This window comes from Bos indicus x Bos taurus, chromosome 23, assembly GCF_003369695.1.
Source record: "Bos indicus x Bos taurus breed Angus x Brahman F1 hybrid chromosome 23, Bos_hybrid_MaternalHap_v2.0, whole genome shotgun sequence".
Classification (NCBI taxonomy): Eukaryota; Metazoa; Chordata; class Mammalia; order Artiodactyla; family Bovidae; genus Bos; species Bos indicus x Bos taurus.
This window is the reverse complement of record NC_040098.1, coordinates 10,465,325-10,484,127: the sequence shown is the minus strand read 5'-3', so window position 1 is coordinate 10,484,127 and position 18,803 is coordinate 10,465,325. Positions and strand designations below refer to the sequence as shown.

At 52.2% G+C, this 18,803-nt stretch overlaps 2 protein-coding genes across 4 annotated transcripts; both read right to left on the bottom strand.

Annotated features, from left to right (window-relative positions):
• Positions 1-4,798: 4,798 nt before the first annotated feature.
• Positions 4,799-7,351, bottom strand: RPL10A (ribosomal protein L10a). Its single transcript, XM_027524395.1, has 6 exons — positions 7,257-7,351; positions 6,827-6,901; positions 6,660-6,740; positions 6,155-6,303; positions 5,307-5,479; positions 4,799-5,001 (listed from the first exon to the last, which is right to left on the bottom strand). The coding sequence occupies exons 1-6, from the start codon at positions 7,259-7,261 to the stop codon at positions 4,831-4,833; spliced, it is 654 nt and encodes a 217-aa protein (XP_027380196.1). The 5' UTR covers positions 7,262-7,351; the 3' UTR covers positions 4,799-4,830.
• An 894-nt stretch (positions 7,352-8,245) lies between these two features.
• FANCE (FA complementation group E) lies at positions 8,246-17,415 on the bottom strand. Of its 3 annotated transcripts, XR_003508011.1 has the most exons (11): positions 16,953-17,415; positions 15,075-15,690; positions 14,428-14,472; positions 14,070-14,138; positions 13,636-13,779; positions 12,884-13,007; positions 12,578-12,656; positions 11,148-11,214; positions 10,583-10,676; positions 9,893-10,018; positions 8,618-8,795 (listed from the first exon to the last, which is right to left on the bottom strand). XR_003508011.1 is itself a non-coding variant. In XM_027524393.1 (10 exons), the coding sequence occupies exons 1-10, from the start codon at positions 17,201-17,203 to the stop codon at positions 8,694-8,696; spliced, it is 1,623 nt and encodes a 540-aa protein (XP_027380194.1). In that variant the 5' UTR covers positions 17,204-17,414; the 3' UTR covers positions 8,246-8,693. The 3 variants fall into 3 exon arrangements, 2 of the variants coding, with proteins under 2 accessions (XP_027380194.1, XP_027380195.1); XM_027524393.1 differs by lacking the exon at positions 10,583-10,676 and having other exon boundaries at positions 8,246-8,795; positions 16,953-17,414; XM_027524394.1 differs by lacking the exons at positions 10,583-10,676; positions 14,070-14,138 and having other exon boundaries at positions 8,246-8,795; positions 16,953-17,414.
• Between the last annotated feature and the right edge of the window lie 1,388 nt (positions 17,416-18,803).

Below are 18,803 nucleotides of genomic sequence, written 5' to 3'. Positions count from 1 at the left end.
GTTGTGTGCCCGGGTGGTTGTGTGGTGTGTGCCCTGTCTCCGCTGGGGTGGGGGGTGGGACCCAATTCTATCCACACTTAAAATAGGTATGTATTGGGACTTCCTGGGTGGTCCAGTGGTTGAGATTCTGCGCTGCCAATACAGGGGGTGTGATTCAATCCCTGGTCTGGGAGCTAGATCCCACGTACCACGGGGTGTGGCCAAAAGATTAAAAAAAAAAGTATCATTAAAAGAATAGACATGATTCAAGGGTCTTGTGAAAGCTTTGCCGACTCCAACCTTTCTCTTGCCACCCCCCCCACCCCATGAGTTGAGCACGGAAGTGTGACCAGCGCTGGCCTGAGCCCTGTGTTGCAGCATCTCTTTAATGCGGTGACTTGCCACAGGTGACTTCAGTACTGAGATGGGGCCCCTGTCAAATCCCCACAGTCCATAGGGGCCACTACGGGTTTTACCATCCCATCCGCACCCCACACGTGAGGAAAGAACCTCAGGGAAGTGAGTGCTCCCCAAGTGGGTGGCTGCTCGCTGGGGGCAGCCGGATTCCAACCTGTTCTGTGCCTGGAAAACCTCTCCCCTTTGAGCTCTCCTGTGCTCACACAGCTGGGACCACAGTGTGGGGGGAGAGGGGGTGAGGAGATGGGGAACTCAGTGGACAGCTGTTTATCCGAAATTCAAATTTAGGGACTTCTCTTGAGGTCCTGTGTTCCCAGTGCAGGGGGCAGGGGTTCAATCCCTGGTCAGGAAAGTAAGATCCCGTGTGCCGCATGGTGTGGCCAAAAAAAAAAAAAAGACTCAAATTTAACTGGGTATCCTGTATTTTCATTTGCTAAATCTGGCAACCCTACACTGAAATCTAGTTTCTAGATCATTCTGGCCCAACTTCCAATTTTGCGATGGGGAAACAGAAGAGGTTAAATGTTCTCACTCAGCTGTCAGTGGCAACACCAGGATTTGAACCTGGTCTTCTGACTTCAAGCCTAGCCACCTAGTATACTATTAAATAATCAGGTGGCCTCTTGTCTTGGTCCACGGCATCGGTGGGACCCTAGACTGTTGCTCACAAGATGGGGAGGGTGCCTGGAGCCCCAGCCAGATGGAAGGGTGTCCTGCAGACAGAAATTGGTTTATGAGAAACCTGCCTTGTGCTAGGCCTAGGGCTGGATACAAAATCCAATCTCTACTAATAGGTGAATATATCTCTTGGGTGCTTGAATCATCCTCACGTGGGTTATTGCCTTCAGGCTCCTGGAGTAAACAGCCTCCAGGTAATTTCTATTAGAATAATGTAAGTCTCATGAAAACTCAAGAAGTGAAATTCGACTGCCCTCCTCACTTGCCACCCCCACTCCCACATACAAATGCAACCGATTCAGGGTGGGTGAAAATTACATAGTTCTGAGGTCTCAAAATATTGAAGGAACTTGATAAGAAGGTGGGTTTTATGAACCCAAAACCTAGGACTCTCTCCTAGAGGTAGCTCTCCCTGCCTGGGGTTCTGTGGGAAGCTGTAAGGAAAGGCCAGGAGAGCAGGGACCCAGAGAGGCCAGTAGTCCTGCCCCCTGTTCCCGTTCCCATGTCCTTAGGGAAGATGCAGGTGGGCCATCATTTTGCCAGGTCCACAAAGCCTGAGCGCTGTCATGAGGTTTCTGTGGGGCTCTCAATTTCCCTCTAGAACCAACACTAGCTTCTCAGGTGGCTCAGTGGTAAAGAATCCACCTGCCAATGCAAGAGACACGGCTTCAGTCTCTGGTTTGGGAAGATCCCCTGGAGAAGGAAATGGCAACCCATTCCAGTATTCTTACCTGGAGAATCCCATGGACAGAGGAACCTGGACGGCTACAGTCCATGGGGTCGCAAAAGAGTTGGACACAACTTAGTGACTAAACAATAACAGCAAATGCTGGAGAACTGGGGCCCCCAGATTTCTAACTCAGGTGCACACTAGGCTTTAGTCTAGAGTCATCCTAGAGGCTGGGCTTGGCTAAGATAGCTGGGCTGTCACTTATAATCAAATCAGTCTGCTTTCCCGTCCTGCCTCCCACTCTTTGCTCTCTAGTGTGGTGCTATGGGCCTCTGGAGGGCTTAATTTTTAAATCCAGGTGATGCAAATCAGTAATCCAGTAAGACTCAAATTTCCAAGAATTTCCAAAACCTACCCATAGAGTTTCCATAACTATTTTTATTAAGACTTGGCGCTTCTACCACAGGGGGCTTGGGTTAGATCCCTGGTGGGGATCCCCTGTGGGGAACTAAAATCCCACACGTGGCACAGCAAGACAGAGTGGCTGGTGGGGAGGGGCACGAGGGTGCAACTGATTCTCAAGGCACCTTGTTCTCCCCACGCATCACCATTGATGAAACAGCTGTCCTCAGGACGACCTCCATTCCATCTGTCCTACAGCCAGCTGAGCCAGACAAGCAGGTATTTATGCGCCAGGTCTAGAACACACATGTACGTAGTTATGCCTAATTACCATTTTATAACCGCTGTTTGAGTACCAAGTGCCTGGCACTGTGCAAAGCACATCATGCTTTTAGTAGGTACCTTCTTCAGCTCCACTTTCAGATGAGCTTTCTGGACGAGGCTGGCTCAGTAGGTACCCATCGTTTCTGAGTGGTAGAGCTGGGATTCACTCAGGCAGTGGGGGCCTCAGCCCAGTCTGGTCTCGCACCCCACAAATTATATGCAGCTGGTCACAGGAACCTCCTCTGGGAAACCCTAGCTTTGCTGTGATGCTGCTCATGACAGCACAGCTGCTGGCACAGTTGGTCTCCCAGAAGTGATTTGCTTTCATCTCACAGGCTGTAATCATTCTCTCAGAATTGGCCACCGAAGGTGCACTTGGGGCCCGCCTTATGGAGGCTTGCTGCTGCTGCCGCCGCCAAGTCGCTTCAGTCATGTCCGACTCCGTGCGATCCCATAGACAGCCTCCTACCAGGCTCCTCTGTCCCTGGGATTCTCCAGGAGAGAACACTGGAGTGGGTTGCCATTTCCTTCTCCAATACGGGAGGCTTGCTGGCCTTCACCTAATCCCTCTCATACCTTTTGCTATCAGTTCAGTTCAGTCGCTCAGTCGTGTCCGACTCTTTGCGACCCCATGAATCGCAGCACACCAGGCCTCCCTGTCCATCACTAACTCCCGGAGTTCACTCAGACTCACGTCCATCGAGTCAGTGATGCCATCCAGCCATCTCATCCTCTGTCGTCCCCTTCTCCTCCTGCCCCCAATCCCTCCCAGCATCAGAGTCTTTTCCAATGAGTCAACTCTTCGCATGAGGTGGCCAAAGTACTGGAGTTTCAGCTTTAGCATCATTCCTTCCAAAGAAATCCCAGGGCTGATCTCCTTCAGAATGGACTGGTCAGAGCTCCTTGCAGTCCAAGGGACTCTCAAGAGTCTTCTCCAACACCACAGTTCAAAAGCATCAATTCTTTGGCGCTCAGCCTTCTTCACAGTCCAACTCTCACATCCATACATGACCACAGGAAAAACCATAGCCTTGACTAGACGGACCTTAGTTGGCAATGTAATGTCTCTGCTTTTCTATATGCTATCTATGTTGGTCATAACTTTTCTTCCAAGGAGTAAGCGTCTTTTAATTTCATGGCTGCAATCACCATCTGCAGTAATTTTGGAGCCCCAAAAAATAAAGTCTGACACTGTTTCCCCTTCTATTTCCCATGAAGTGATGGGACCAGATGCCACGATCTTCGTTTTCTGAAACGTTTTCCTTTTGCTATACTTACCTTTATAAGAGACAGGACAGAAAATGTAGTCACTTGTGAACTATCTTTCATACTCTATTCCTCTAGCTACCAAATCATAAATTTTCCCCGTGTTGCCTTTTTTCTTTGGATAACAAAAACCACACAGCTTCAGAAAATCCCCTAAATCACTTAACTCCCAGCTTTCAGTGGGAGTTAAGTTTACAAGCTTTAGTTTGCTCCCATTTTCCTTGAGTTGGCCAAAGTTTGTTCTGTTAGTCACTGTCCAACTCTGAGACCCCATAGACTGTAGCCTCCCAGGCTCTTCCGTCCATGGGATTTTCCAGGCAAGAATGCTGGGAGTGGGTTGCCATTTCCTTCTCCAGGGGATCTTCCTGATCCAGGCATTGCAGTAAGATTCTTTACCATCTGAGTTACAGGGAACTCCTTTTTTTCTGTGCTAGCTTACAAGACCCAAAGTGAACCTTTTGGCCAACCCTATACTAGGAATAAAACTTTTTCCTTTCAGTGAAATTGAACTCGTTGGTTGTAGCCAGCTTTCCCCCCTCCACACCTACTGGCAACACTGTTAACAGGCCTAGCTGTTTTATCACTAACTGTATTACCAGAGGAGCAAGTCAGGACTATCACATTGAGAACCAAAATTAAATGCTCACCAGATGACTAGGTGTAATAGTTACAACCTAAGCCAAAATGACAAATCCCTTTGGTTAATACCCTGATGCTAGGAAAGACTGAGAGCAGAAGTGGGTGAGAGGAAGAGATGGTTGGATGGCATCACCGAATCAATGGCCATTAGTTTGAGCAAGCTCCAGGAGATGGTGAAGGACAGGGAAGCCTGGCATGCTGCAGTCCATGGGGTCTCAAAGAGTTTAGACATGACTTAGCCACTTAACACCTTGTACACAAGTAGATAAAGGTTGTTTTAAGAAGTTTCAGCATTACTCCATGATTTTGAGGGCAGAAAGGCCTTCTCTGGTTTGTACTAAATGGCTACCCATCACTGGCTCATCAGTGCAGGGTAGCAAAGCGCCTCCCTCCCTCCCTCCCCAAAGCCACAGAAGACACGGCTGATGGTTTAGTATGGTTTATTAAGCTGTGCCTTAGTACAGACGCTGGGGCTTGCCCATGGTGCTCTTAATGTACAAGGCCCTGACGTTCTGCCAATTTTTCTTGAGCAATGACACCAGGAAGTTGACAGCTAAGTGGATGTTGTACACAAGCTCATCATCTGTCATCTTCACGTGGCCAACAGCCACTGCCAGACACAGCACCTGTGGGGAGAAGGTCAAATCAGGTTGGTGGCCTGATTCAAAGAAACCAACTGTGGAGAGTGGGCTCATCTACAAGCCAGATGGCCCATTCCACCCCCTTCCAGTGCCCTAATAAGCAGTGCTTTGCCCTCAGACCTAGAAGACCGGAGCTATTTGAAAACCTTCAATCCTGTAAGTGACTGTCACAAGTCCCAAGAATCCACAGAAATGCAAACCAGGGCTTCTACACACAGAATGTGGGTAAACTGCAAGGCCCTGCCACCATCACCACTGTTTAATCTGTGCAACCAGCCAGACCACCTCACCTTCTTCATCTGGAACTTGATCGTGGACTTCACTTCATCAACTTTGGCCACCATGTTCTCATTGTGGGTCAGCAAGGAAGGGAACTTGCCAGCCTTGTTCAGGCCCGGGCCCAGGATTCGGGGGATCTGCTTGATCAGAGACTCTGAAGCCAAAAAGGCATCATATTTCTTGGCTGGTAGAGAGAAAAAGCCATTAGGACCTGGCCCCTCAAGACAACTCTCAACAGAGCTCTGTGACCCAACCACATAAGTGGCCTCCATCAGCACTCTACCCTTTCCACAGCTACCAAGTCTTCTGCATCCTCTCCTCAGGGCAGTAGGAGCTCCATCCTCTGGACTTTTACTGGCCAAATATCCACATGAAACCAGGTGGCAGAAGTCCACACTGACTCACAATCCATGTTGCAATGAAAAAGGCTCACTCTAATTAAGACTGCTTGGTTTCAAATCCCACCTTCCTACTTTCTAGTCACCCAACTGAAGAACCTGTTCATCTGTAAAACACTCCAATCATAGAGCATAAAGATTAAAATGAAACAATAGGAGCTCTAAATAGAAATTCCAACGCAGAAGGCACTAGCACCTAACCTGTCAATTTGACAGAGCTCACCTGCTTAGCAAAGAACCACTACCTGGCCTTGTTCCCTTAAAAATAACCCTCAAAGCAAAAAAATTAATTTTTCACATGGCTAAGTTTCAATTTCCAGTTGGCCAAGCACAGCAGATGCTTGGTCATGACTCTACCCCTTCATTTTAAAATCCGAATAGCAGAAATACCCCTATGTTCTACCACTCCCAAGAGATCTGCAGTCACTGTACCCCACCTATTTACCACACCAGGCACTCACCCAGCTTCTTGACCAGTTTCTTATTCTTGTTGAGTTTTTTCAGCGCCTCGATGTCCATGTGGGGGATATCCACAGCCTTGGCCTCATCACAATGCTGCTGGTCCCCCAAGACACACACGGAGAACTTGGGGCGGGGAGTGGACTTAAGCCTGCATTTTGGGGGGGACAGGATAGGTCACATCCAGCCCTAAGCTACCGAGGCTGAAGGTGAAAGGGTCTGGGACCACTGAGCCTTACCCAGAGCCGTCCACATTCACCAACAGCTAGTCTGGCTTCTCAAACTAGCCGGCGGGCTCGGCCAAAGCCTCCCCACGCCTCCCCTCTTCTTTTAAGACCCAGGGTGGGGGTCCGTCCAGCCACGTCTGCCCGGAGCAGGGGGTCTGAACTACCCGGGCACTTCAGTGCCGCACGCGCCCGGCCGCCTCGAGCTCCACTGGAGCCACAAGGGAGGAGACAGGGCAGCGCGGGGGCACTGAGGGCTGGGTGGGATCGGAACGGTGCCAACCTGACGGTGCCCGAGAAGCGTTTGTCCTTCTGAGGGTCATAGTTCTTCAGGCTGATCTGAAGCTCCACCGTCTCCAAAAACCTTAAAAAAAAAAAAAAAGTTAACGAAGTTATAACAAGCCTCCAGCGGCTTTCCCCAAAGCGGCTCTCCCCGAGGCCGGCGCTTACTTTCTGCGCTTGCGCTGATTCCCGTGCAGGACTTCCCGCACCGCCTCGTAGAGGGTGTCGCGGGAGACTTTGCTGCTGCAAGAAACAAGCAAGACAAGCGGTCAGAGCCCGGGAGCCGGGCACCAACCCCCGGGGGTGTCAGAAGCCTCGGGCGCGGGGGCTGCCTAGAGATTACTCCCCGGGGGTTTCTGGACACCCAAGTGGAGCGACTCGGGCCCAAGGACCAACCCCGGGGAAGAGAGACCCTACTGGAGACCGGCCTTGGCGCGCCAACTCGAACGCCAGGCCCGCAGGCCGAAGCCTGACAAGAAATGCCCCTCAACGAAGCAGGGGCAAGAACTCCCGGGGCTTCTGCCCGCAATGTTTCCTTCCCCACGAGGGCGTCCAGAGGCGCGGATGAACGTGGATAGCACGACTAAGCAACACCAACCTCATAGTTCCCTACGCCGCGATAACCGGAAAAGAGAGAAATGCCGCTCGCGCATGCGCCCAAATAAGATCCTTGTTCTCGCGAGAGATGTCTGTTCCCGCGGCTTTTCTCCTGAGTGTAGTCAGTCTGGTGGCTCAATCCCGGGGAGCGCCGCCACCTGCGGCCACTGAGGGGCGCCACCGACGTGCCTTGTACCGCTAGACTCGCTTGGGAAGACCCCAGCCGCGCGCCCCGTGGCACCAGACTCTGCCAGGCCCTTAGGGAAGAGGCTAGGGCCAGGGATCGAACCGCAGTAGTCACACTGCTGGGCATCGCACCCTTGACAGCCGTTGAGAGGATGCAGACAGACCCCCCACCATTTTTGTCTCTTAGACCTCCGGCGCGCACTTCCTCCTGCCTTGCGAACCTGTTTCACGTCTCAAAAGCAGGCTTTACTAAAAGTTTCTTTCTTGGCCGCTCAGAGCCTGCAGCGGGGAGGCCTCAAGGAAGGTTTTGTGATGAACTTACACCTGACAGTTGATTCAGGAACATCTATAGGTTGTTTACTGTGAGCAAGGGCGCCTCGCTAAGTGCTGTGGGAATATAGAGATGTAGGACAGACGCGCCCACATACTGCACACTCTCTGCCTCTTCTGTCCAGCAGACTGCTCACCGTAACCCCAGGAGCTCTTCAGATCCCTCCCCAAAGGCCATCTGCCCCAAAGCCTTCCCCAACTCCAGGCTGAGTCACTCCCGCCCTCAAGCCCTCTCCCGCAGTGTGGCATGCCCAGTCTCACCCACTCCACAGACCGCTCTGACAGGGCTCAGGTGCGTGGTATCACACGTGATCTGGCCCACAGAATGTGAATGAACCTCAGAACTCTACCACCTGGCCCACAAGGAGAAAGATGCCCCCTGTCACTAAGCAGGGTGGGGCAGGGGGTGGGGGGTGGTGTGGGCTGGTTTCAACAAATAACAAGAGTTAGTAGGAAGACAGGCACTGCTTCTAATAAGACATTGTTGAACCTCTCTCTTTTTTTTTTAATGAAATACCATTGATAAATTATTCAAGTCAGAAACAAGAACACAGGGGATCATCACATATACACTTGAGCACAGGAGATCTGTGCTGAGCACATGTCCCTGGGGCTCCTGGAGTGTCATCGTTGTCCACTCTGGGTCTGCTATGACCCTGCTGAGGCCTATCTTAACGGTGTCTGTCCCCAGAAGTGACAAGGAGGGAGCCCAGGGTCAGGAGCCCTCGGTAATGCAGATCATGTAGCCCCAGTCCCTTCCTGCCAGCCCCTCTGCAGCCTGGAGCAGGGAGGCAGTTGATCGCTGGGATGGCCAGGTTCAGCCCTGACCCCCAGGCAAGAGGCAGGGTGAGGAGCTGAGGGCAGAAGTGTCCCTCAGGAAGTCGGTGAGGGAGCTTCGGGAGGGTGGTCCTCTGGTGGACAGTCAGGGGGTCAGATGTCTCAGAGCAGCCTGCAGGGACTTCCTCAGGAAAGTGGTGTTGAGTTCCACAGCTGCAGCCAGGCCCAGCCTCTGGGGCTCAGTGATCTGGAGAGAAGGATGAATCGTATCAGGACTCCAGCAGCTGATCCCTCCTCTCCCCTATCCTGCCCCTGGGCTCTGTTAGTTAGAAGAGAGAAATCCAGGCCCCAAGGATGATTGGAGATGACTCCCTGAGAAATCTAACTTCCATTAGATGCTACCATGACCAGGAGATGCTCATCTATAAAATGGAGCCAATAATAGTATCTTCTCATAGGACTAGTTCTCACAGGACTAGTACCAAGTTCACATATATAAAGGGCTTAGCAGGATGCCTGGAACATAGCAGGGCTACAAGTATCAGCTTAGTCTTTTAGCTCTCTAACCTTCTCTCCCACGACCATCCACTCCTGGGTTTTTAGGCCTCAGCTACAATGACCTACCTGCAGATCCCCTCGGACATTCAGTGCTTACACAGTTTATTTGGCTGGAATGCCTTTTTCTCCACCTTGGCCTTTAACTACCACCCATCCTTTAAGAGTCAGGAAGCCTGTACCAATTTCCACGACAAACAAGGTTTAGTTGCCCCCTTTTCCTCTGCCATCAGATGCCCTGTGCTTACCTTCACCTGGCTGCTAACAGTTATTACAATGATCTGTTTATCATTTCTCTCCCCTCTCACTAGCCCAGTAGGTGCTGGTGCAGAGGTCAAGTCCAGGACAGAAACTGTGATATTGTGATTGTTGATTCCTAATGCCTCAGAAAGCACCTGGCCTATAGCAGTGTTGGCTGGATGAACGAACTCCTAAGCAGCCTCACTCCCCTGTTCTTGGACTTGAACTTGTGGTTTCCCTGTTACACTCAGGGTTTTCTCCCTGGCGAACATCAAACACCCTCGTGGCAGGATCAAGCAGCAGAAACTGCCCTTGTGTGTGTTTAGTTGCTCAGTTGTGTCTGACTCTGCGACCCCATGGGCTGCAGCCTGCCAGGCTCCTCTGTCCATGGGATTCTCCAAGCAGGAATACTGGAGTGGGTTGCCATGCCCTGCTCCAGGGGATCTTCCCAACTCAGGGATCAAACCCAGGTCTCCCTCATTGCAGGCAGATTCTTTACCAACTGAGCCACCAGGGAAGCCCCACACTTGTGGCCCTACCAGTACTCACGTTGGCCTGATACTTGGTCATCACTGTCAGCAGGAGCTTGGCATAGGCCATGGATGTGGTGGCCACTGGCCCCTCTTTACAGAGTTTCTCCATCAACACACTGAACTTCTCAGGGGGCATCTCCACCTGCACACATTAGGAGATGGGGCAATAGCACAAGAAAGGGCCCTGGATTCAATTCCCCAACTCTACCACTTCCTAAGCAAGTAACCCTCAACCAAACTGAGCTTTAGGTCACTCAACTAGACTGAGCCTCAGCTTCCACATCTGTAAAATGGGGCTCATAATACTGAACTCTGAGGACTTTGAAAGTGATTTAATGTTATTATGCAGATAAAGCCTGGCACACAGGGCTCAGAAAAGCGGTAGTCACTGCTGCACAGGCTCAGATTAGGAGCAAGGGGAGGCTGAGGATCTTTAGCCTGGCATAGTGGTTGAAGATAAAAGGAGAGAGTGGTCCCAAGGGAGTCCTGCCTGCATAATAACAACAGCTCTTCATAATCATAACTTAATAAACACTTATTAGGCACTAGGTACCGTTCTGGACATGCTACCCCAATTATACCACTTAAATCTCACCCCAGTTTTACATGGTAGGTACCATCATCACCCCCCTTTTGCCGATGAGGAAAATGAGGCATAAAGAGGCTAACTACTTGCATTATAAACCAATGAGACAGATTCATGTACCGGTATATGGAAAAACTGCCAAAATTCCTGTTAGATGGAAAAAGCAAAGCACAGGGCACTCTGTGTTACAGCTTAGAGCTTGGTGTGTTACAACCTATGTAAAAAGCAGGGGAAGAGTAAATTTCAACATGTGTCCTTGTATTTATACAGCGTCTCTGGGAGGGTTCCACTGTGACTAGTAACACCGATTAGCCCTGGGGAGGGGAATCTGGGTGGCTGGGAGGAATTTTTTCACTATGTCCTTGTAAGGATACAGTTCAAAAGTGGAAACATATGACTCTATTACCTATTCAAAAATAAATTAAATTTACACATACACATCAATAAGTCCCTCCTCCAGGCCACACAGCCAGCAAGAGGCACAGCTGGGATTCACCATGCAGTCAGCTCTCTGCTCCTGGCCTTTCAAGCCCCAGGAGCCTCCTCCCAGTGTCACAGGCACCCTCCTGGAGGGCTGCCATCCTGCTTGCCCATTCTGTCACTGAAGTGGTCAGAAGCCCAGGAGCCCCACGCCCGCCCACAGCACAGCAGCGCTTCTTTGTCCATCCCAAGGCAGCCTGCTCACCTGCCGCTCCAGGAGTGACTGCAGCACCAAGAAAGTCTCCTCCTTCCAGGGCAGCTCCAAGATCTGTCTGCAAGCACAGGCCCCATTGAGGAAAGCTCAGCCTCCCACCAAGCCCGGGGATCTACTGCTCCTACCCCAAGGCAAGGCCCCGGGGACAGCTAAGATCCCCAGCCGCAGAGGATGTAGTCAGGGCCCCTGATGCTGGCGGCCAGGTAGGAGCCGCTGCTGCAGTGCCGGGAAAGCCATGGCCCCAGACCCCTGGGAGCTGACAGTGGAAGCTTTGGCCGAGAGGTACAATGGTTCCCTGAAAAATGACCAAGAGTCGAGAGTGCATCCTGAGCAAAAAGGGGTGACCGACCCAGGGAAGAGGATGATGACAATGATGGGTGAGGTGACACATGTGAGGCTTCTGAGAGAAGGCAAGCCATCCCTGCAGAGCCCAGCCCTCGGTGAGGTCCACTCCAGCTGCACCTCCTGTCCTCAGCTTGTTGGGAAAGGCAGGATGTCACGTGGAAACAGTGTCCCTTCCCGGGTGCACAGACTTGGGTCTGAGGCCAGGCTTTTGTGCTCGCTGTAGCTCTGTGGCCTTTGGCCACCTCCCTCAGCCTCTCTGAGCTTCAGCTTTTCCATCTCTAAGGTGGCAGCAGCGCAGGACTGCACGCAGACTGAAGTAATGAATTGAAAGCACAGAGAAAGTCCTCGGAGACAGGTGGCTAGTGGTTTTTTGGAGATTGTCCCCTTCTCATTTGATACTTAGCATTTTACATTTCATGTTGATGTCCAATGGGGTCTCACCTACTCATTATTTCTACATGTCTGTATCTTAACTCCCCAATTTGATGCCCAAACTTAACACCAATTTTATGACAGTATTTGAGCACTTCCTAGGTGCCAAATACTGTGCTGAGGTCTTCATGTGCATTATCACACTTAATATCTAGAAAAACCCTACACAGTTAATGTGTGGAAGCAGAGGCTCAGAGAGATAGAACAACCTGATTAAACTTGCACATTTAAAGGCAAAGTTGAAAGATAAAAAAAATAAAAGGCAAGGTTGAGGTTTTCACCCATGTCCGTCTGACTCCAGAGCCAGCGCTCTGAACCACGATGTCATGTTCCAACTATGCTGAGAACTCAAGCACAGCAGCACCAGCCTCTTCTCCACATTCCCTGGGGCACCTGGCACAGAAGTCTGGCCCCCTGGGCTGGGGAAGGGACATGGTGTGGCAACTTACAAGGACCCACAGTGGTAAGGCACAAAGCCAGGCTCAGGTCAGTGAGAGCGGGCATCGGCTGTGCCACTGCCTGTATTTCAGGCACTTTTGGGCACAGGGCCTGGTGCCCAGTCAGCTCCAATTCCAGAATGCCAAGAGCAGCTTGGCCAGGGGGAGGAGGTGTGGGTGGGGCCAGCAGAGGTGCCTGTCACTTACCCCAGCATTAGAACCTGCACATCTGGCTCCAGGGCCTTGTCCTTTGTAAGGCAACACAGTAACTCTGTTTGAGCTGGACCTGAGTGGGCGACAGCAGATGAGAGAAGTCTGGGAGAAGACGGCAGGAGAGGAGGGGGCTGGCAGGGAACAAAATGCCCAGCTCATTACAGGCGGCAGTGTCAGGGAAGCAACTGGTATCTTTACTCCTTGAATACCCAACTCCTGCCAGGACCACCCAGGGGAGGTGAAGGGTGCTGGGAAGAGAGAGGGCAGAGCTACCGGGCCTGAGGCCTGTTCTAAAATTACCTATTCCTGGGGCTTGGAGCACGGGGCCAAGGAGGGCTCTGCAGACGGCATAGGGATACTTGGTACAGAAGGAGGTCAGGGCAGTCGTGAGCAGGCGGGAGGCTGAGGAAGTCAGGGAGACAATCTACAGCCAACGGGGAGGAAACAATTAATTAATTGCTTCTTCCCTCCAACAAATGTTTATCAGACTCATTTCAGAAGCTTATACACCAGGCTTCCCCAGTGGCTCAGCGGTTAAAGAATCTGCCTGCAATGCAGGAGATGCGGCAGGAGGAGCTGCAGATTCTATCCCTGGATCAGGAAGATCCCCCGGGGAAGGAAATGGCAACCCACTCCAGTATTCTTGCCTGGAAAATCCCATGGACAGAGGAGCCTGGCGGGCTACAGTCCATGGGATCACAAAGAGTCAGACAAGACTGAGCAACTAAACGCAAACGCATACATTACAGTGACAGAAAAGCCCTTTTATCCAGGACCCACAAGGATCCACCTGTTGGAAAGCACAGATAGCTCCCTTCCCCAGCTCCCATATCCCTTCAGCTTCTGTAAGGATCTGGGGCCCAAGAGGGATGAGTTAGATGCCCCGTAGGTAGATGGCCTAGGGGTCTATGCCCTTCCCTTGCCCCCGGGACCCAGGACAGGCCAGATGTGAGCCAGGCTGGGAACCCCGTCTAGCATCCTGCTGAGGGCTCAGACTCTCTCCCTGCGCCCCACCAGTCCCAGACCCTTCATGTGCGTCCCAGAGCACCTACCCGTCCAAGGAAGAGGCTCCTGGTCAGCACAGTGGCATTGCCCAGACTGAGGTCTGGTGACAGGGCCAGCAGCCAGGTGCAGAGCTGGAGGAGACCTGTGTCCAGGAGCTGCGGGAGCTGCAGCTGGGCACACAGCAGGTCCACCTGCCAAGGACGGGGGAGGGTCCCGGGACACTCAGCCTGTCTTGGCTGAACTGTCTCAAGCCAAGCAGGCAGAACAGGCGGGACCAGGACACCCCAGGGTAAGGTAAGATGGGAAAGCTGCCCTATGGGAACCAAGGGCTAAAAGAAACCACTGTGGGTGACCCCTGCCCCTGAGAGAACAAAAACCCAACCAAATCCCCTCTCCAAATTCCCACATGAGGCAGGGGAACAGAAATTTAAATGGAGACAGGGACCGTGTCCTCGGGGCCAGCCAGGCTTTCTGGACTCACCTGGCCAGGACTGCACTCCTGGAGAAGCTGCAGCTCAACCGGTGGGGTGCCCTCCAGTCCTTCCAACCCCTGAGAGGGCGAATGCCACGTTAGGGCTGGCAGAGCCCTCAGTGACAAGTCAATTGGCAGAGTGGAGGGGTGAGGACCTCAGAAGGTGCTACTGGAGAGCTACTTGCCAGGGGTTAGAACAACATATGTGGGCCAAGAAAAGCCTTCACACGGATGGTGAGACCTTCATTTCCCACCCCCTACCCCCACTGAACAGCTGTGCCTCGCTGCACTGGGGCTTCCCTGGGCACCACTGGGGTCCAGGAAAGGGTGGAAGAAGGGCTGTAGGGAGCAAGGTAGGGCAAGTCACCTTCCCGAGGGTCTTGAGCAGCTGCTGCAGCCTGGGAACCTGGTCCTGCAGAGGAGAGCCCAGTCACTGCCAAGCCCCAACCCATGCAGCATGGCCTCCGGTCATGGCCATGGCCCCAGCCAGGTCCCAGCCCCCTTTGAGAGAAGGCCCTGGGTCAGTGGGAGCTAGCGGGCAAAGATGACTCAAGAGAGCCAGAACATGAAGCCTAAACTTTACAAAGTGCTTCAGAACTCAAACTAGACAAGGGCCCATGTAAATCCACCTGAACAGACTTGTCTTCTTTTCATCCATCCTGATGGGGCTAGACCAGGCCCTGGGCTGGGAGGTCAAGCTGGATGCTGGGACAACTCCCCCATTTCCCATAAGGTGGGGCGGCAGGGGTAGCTCCAGAGCCTTTCCTATTCCCGGTACCCCTGATCTCACAATACTGATCATTAGTTCAAGGGTTCCCACCTCCAGTCCCTCCCTTCCCTACCCTCTTCTCAGAAGCTTGTGGAGCAGAAACGACATTCCCTCAAGCCCACCTCCTTCCCCTTGCTCTGCAGACTACAGTCATTCCAAAGGGGACAGTGTCCCAGCCAGCTTTTGCCCTGTATGAACCCTCCACTCCAAAAGATCACTCTAAAGCAGCCACCTCACCCTAGTACCTGGATAACTTTGGGCAACTCCAAACTCTCAGGTAGGCCCTTAGCATCCTTTAGACTCTGACCAGCCTCACTGGGCTCAGGTCCCATGACAGCCTGGTTTGTAATGGATGATGCACCTCCTCCATCAGCCAGGGATTCCAAAGATTCGTGTTCAGGTCTCTTCTCCTCATGACCTTCCTTTTCCAAACACCGGAGCCTTTTGGGGGCCCTCTCCCCCTCAGGACTGACAGGCTTTTCCTCTGGCTCCTTCCTGCGTTTCCCAGGCTGCTGGGAGTCCTTGTCCTCCTCCTGCCCTCCTTCTCCTTCAGAATCTGGAGTCGGGGGCAACTTCAACTTCCTGCCCCCTTGGCCCAGCCGCCTACACAGGCCTTGGAGCTGTCTCTGGCACCTTTCAGACAATGGGGACGCTCCATCAGTGGAGACGCCAGCACTCAGATCCCTTTGCAGAAATTCTCCAAGGGCCTGGAGCCAGGGATCAGGGTCAGGACTTGGATCCTGCCTCGCAACCTGCAGCACAGGGAGGAGCCTGCTTTCGGGCAGCGATGGCCAAACAGCCATGAGCAGGGACATCAGGTTTCTCCGGCATAACGGGGGCAATCGCAGCAGCAGTGGTTTCCTGGGTGGCAGAGGGAGGGCACCGTTAGGAGCATCTCGCTGAAAGAACACAGGGCAGGCTGGCTAGAGTTAGAGGCTACATTGCGCCGGACAGAAGTGGGTGGGGAGTGCTGGAAGGCAGCACCTGAGGGTCAGTGTGGATGGAAGTGAAGACAACATGGAAATCACTCAACAAGCGAGCATCTATTCTACACTACACTAGACCCTGCTCTTTGACATCTCCTATTTCAGCTCAAAAATTGGAACCTACCCTGTAATCCATCACTTCATGGCAAATAGATGGGGAAACAACGGAAATAGTGACAAACTTTATTTTCTTGGGCTCCAAATCACTGCAGATGGTGATTGCAGCCATGAAATTAAGATGCTTACTCCTTGGAAGAAAAGCTATGACCAACCTAGACAGCATATTAAAAAGCAGAAATATTACTTTGCCAACAAAAGTCCGTCTAGTCAAAGCTATGGTTTTTCCAGTAGTCATGTATGGATGTGAGAGCTGGACTATAAAGAAAGCTGAGCGCTGAAGAATTGATGCTTTTGAACTGTGGTGTTGGAGAAGACTCTTGAGAGTTCCTTGGACTACAGATAGATCCAACCAGGCAATCCTAAAGGAAATCAGTTCTGAACATTCATTGGAAGGACTGATGCTGAAGCTGAAACTCCAATACTTTGGGCCACCTGATGCGAAGAGCTGATTCATTTGCAAACACCCTGATGTTGGGAAAGACTGAAGGTGGGAGAAGGGGACGACATAGAATGAAATGGTTGGATGGCATCACCAACTCAATGGACATGAGTTTGAGTAAACTCCAGGAGTTGGTGATGGACAGGGAGGCCTGGCATGATGCAGTTCATGGGGTCGCAAAAAGTTGGACCAACTGTGACTGAACTGAACCCTGTAATAGATCCATACCTGTTTTATGTAAACAAGAAAAAAAAAAGACCTTTCTGAAATTTTATGTAAAAATGATACTCCAGAACGCTGAGTAATGCTTAGTCTGCAGCCCTGTGCTCCCCTCGGCAGTCCCTGTAACTCACAGGGGTCACCACCCTTCACGCTTCTGAACCTCTCAGTACGTGACTCTGCTATTTGTCATCACACACAAAGACACTTGGGCTATGTGAGGCAGGAAAGAAACCTTTTATTTGTGTGTGGGGATTAAAAACACATCTAGAGCAGCGGGTAGCGCCAGCTCCTGCTTCACACGACCCTAGAGGATGAGGGCACCGACAGGGCCGGAGGAACGCGGGCGGACGACTTACAGCTCCAGGCGACAGTCCGGGCCCTCCACGACGGGCTCCTCCCGGCACAGCGCCTCGAGGACGCCGCCCCAGGCAAAGGGCTCCCCACCGCGGCCGCTCAGTGTCCGCAGCACGCCTAGACCACGCCGCGCCCCGTCGGGCCCGGCCTGCAACGCCTGCAGCAGGAGGCGGCCAGGGGCCTCCAGCCGAGCCCAGGGCGCCGCCGGCTCTGCGTCCTCAGCCCGAGCGGTCTCAGCCTCCAAGGCCTCCATGCCCAGGATCGGGGAGTCGCGCCGCCCCGCGGTCCGGCTTCGGGCCTCAGCTCCGGGGCCTGGGAAAAGGGAGGCTGAGGACAGCGCCGCTCCAGCCAAGTTCCCTCCTCAGCTCACGGGGACACCCGACCAGCGCGCGGAACTCGAGCGGTCAGCAAAGAAGCGGGAGGTGCGGCTAGGGGCGGGGCGCGGGGGAAAGCCGGAAGGGGCGGGGCCAGGATGCGCCGGGCCGGAAGCAGGAACCGAGCAGGGGAGGGGGCAAAGGCCGACTGCCGGTCAGCTGATGGGGCGGGGCCAGAGTTGGGGCGGGGCTACAGAGAAACAGGCTTGTAGGCGGGGTCATGCAAGAGATTGGGTGGGACAGGGCTTGATGGAGGAGCGGGTCCTTACCTTCCTTCAGGTAAGCGATGAGGGCGGAGGTACAGAACAGATATCAGGGTTAGTTGTATTCAATACTTCTGAATCCAGACCTATTTAATTTAAACTGACGCCCATGTTGCTTGTAGATCTTGGGCTTTGGCATAGGATTTGATCATAAAACACCGTAACGTCACCTCTTCCACAGGCCATTAGCTGCTATCATTTGAGTTTCAGCCATCTCCAGAAATATTTGATGTGTAAGTACACCAGAGAATGGGAGTTGCAGTAAAATCCAATGTTATCTATATAGCAAAAAGTCTAGCTACTGTAATCTTCCTCTCAGAGATCAAGAAGTGTCCTTGCTGTGGTTGTTTATAAAGGACCAAGAGAGCCTCCATTTCCCAGTGTTTCAGCTTAGGGAAATCTGCTGGAGGAGGCAAGTCTTCCCGCGAAGGGAGGGATCATAGCAGAGGATGGAAATAAAGGCAGAGGGGAGAAGAGCCCCACAGGACCCCCATAAAGCCTCCTTTGGGTGCCAGCTTGTATTTCTGTCTTCCCAGCTTCTGCTGCCATGCATACATCCATTCGATCAATAAGCCTTTTACTGATCACCTAGGGCTAAGGATACAGGGAACAAAATAAAGACCCTTGCCCTTTTTGTTGCTGACACTCAAGTGAGGAAACAGACAACTGAATACGTAAACAATAGAATGACTGTTTGTGATAGGAGGGAACAGAGATAGAGTGAGATAGTTTTAAATAGGTGGTCAGGCAAGCTGAATCTAAAGGAGATACGGAAGGAAGCCAGGTAGAGGTCTATGAGGAGACCATTCTGGGAAGAAGGTTATGGTTAGGCTTTGAGCAGAAGCCTGGCTGGAGCTGAGTGCACCTGCTGGAGAAAAATAGATGAGATTGAAAAGATAACCAGACCAGATTTTGTGAGGCCGTGAGGTCCCAGAGGGAAACTTGTCTTTTACTCTGAATAGTATGGGAAGCCATAGGCATATTTTGAGCTGTATCAGATTTCCATTAGAGTCAGTTTTATAATTTTTTCCAAAATGATTTCAAGGGAGCTATTGGATAGGACTGGACTTCCCAGGTGACTCAGTGGTAAAGAATCCACCTGCCAAGTGTCTGGGCACATCCACTGGAGGAGGAAATGGCAACCTACTCCAGTATTCGTGCCTGGGAAATCCCATAGACAGAGGAGCCTGGAGAGCTACAATGCATGGGATCACAA

Excerpts from the sequence above, each read along its gene's own strand:
- RPL10A (XM_027524395.1), bottom strand. Across the intron at positions 5,480-6,154 it reads GAAACTGGTCAAGAAGCTGG|CCAAGAAATATGATGCCTTT; the intron begins GTGAGTGCCTGG and ends TCTCTCTACCAG. Across the intron at positions 5,002-5,306 it reads TCAAGTTCCAGATGAAGAAG|GTGCTGTGTCTGGCAGTGGC; the intron begins GTGAGGTGGTCT and ends TTCTCCCCACAG.
- FANCE (XM_027524393.1), bottom strand. The coding sequence starts at position 17,203 with ATGGAGGCCTTGGAGGCTGAGACCGCTCGGGCTGAGGACGCAGAGCCG. Across the intron at positions 13,008-13,635 it reads GGAGCCTCTTCCTTGGACGG|ATTGTCTCCCTGACTTCCTC; the intron begins GTAGGTGCTCTG and ends CGTTGGCTGTAG. Across the intron at positions 10,019-11,147 it reads AGTCACTCCTGGAGCGGCAG|GTGGAGATGCCCCCTGAGAA; the intron begins GTGAGCAGGCTG and ends TAATGTGTGCAG.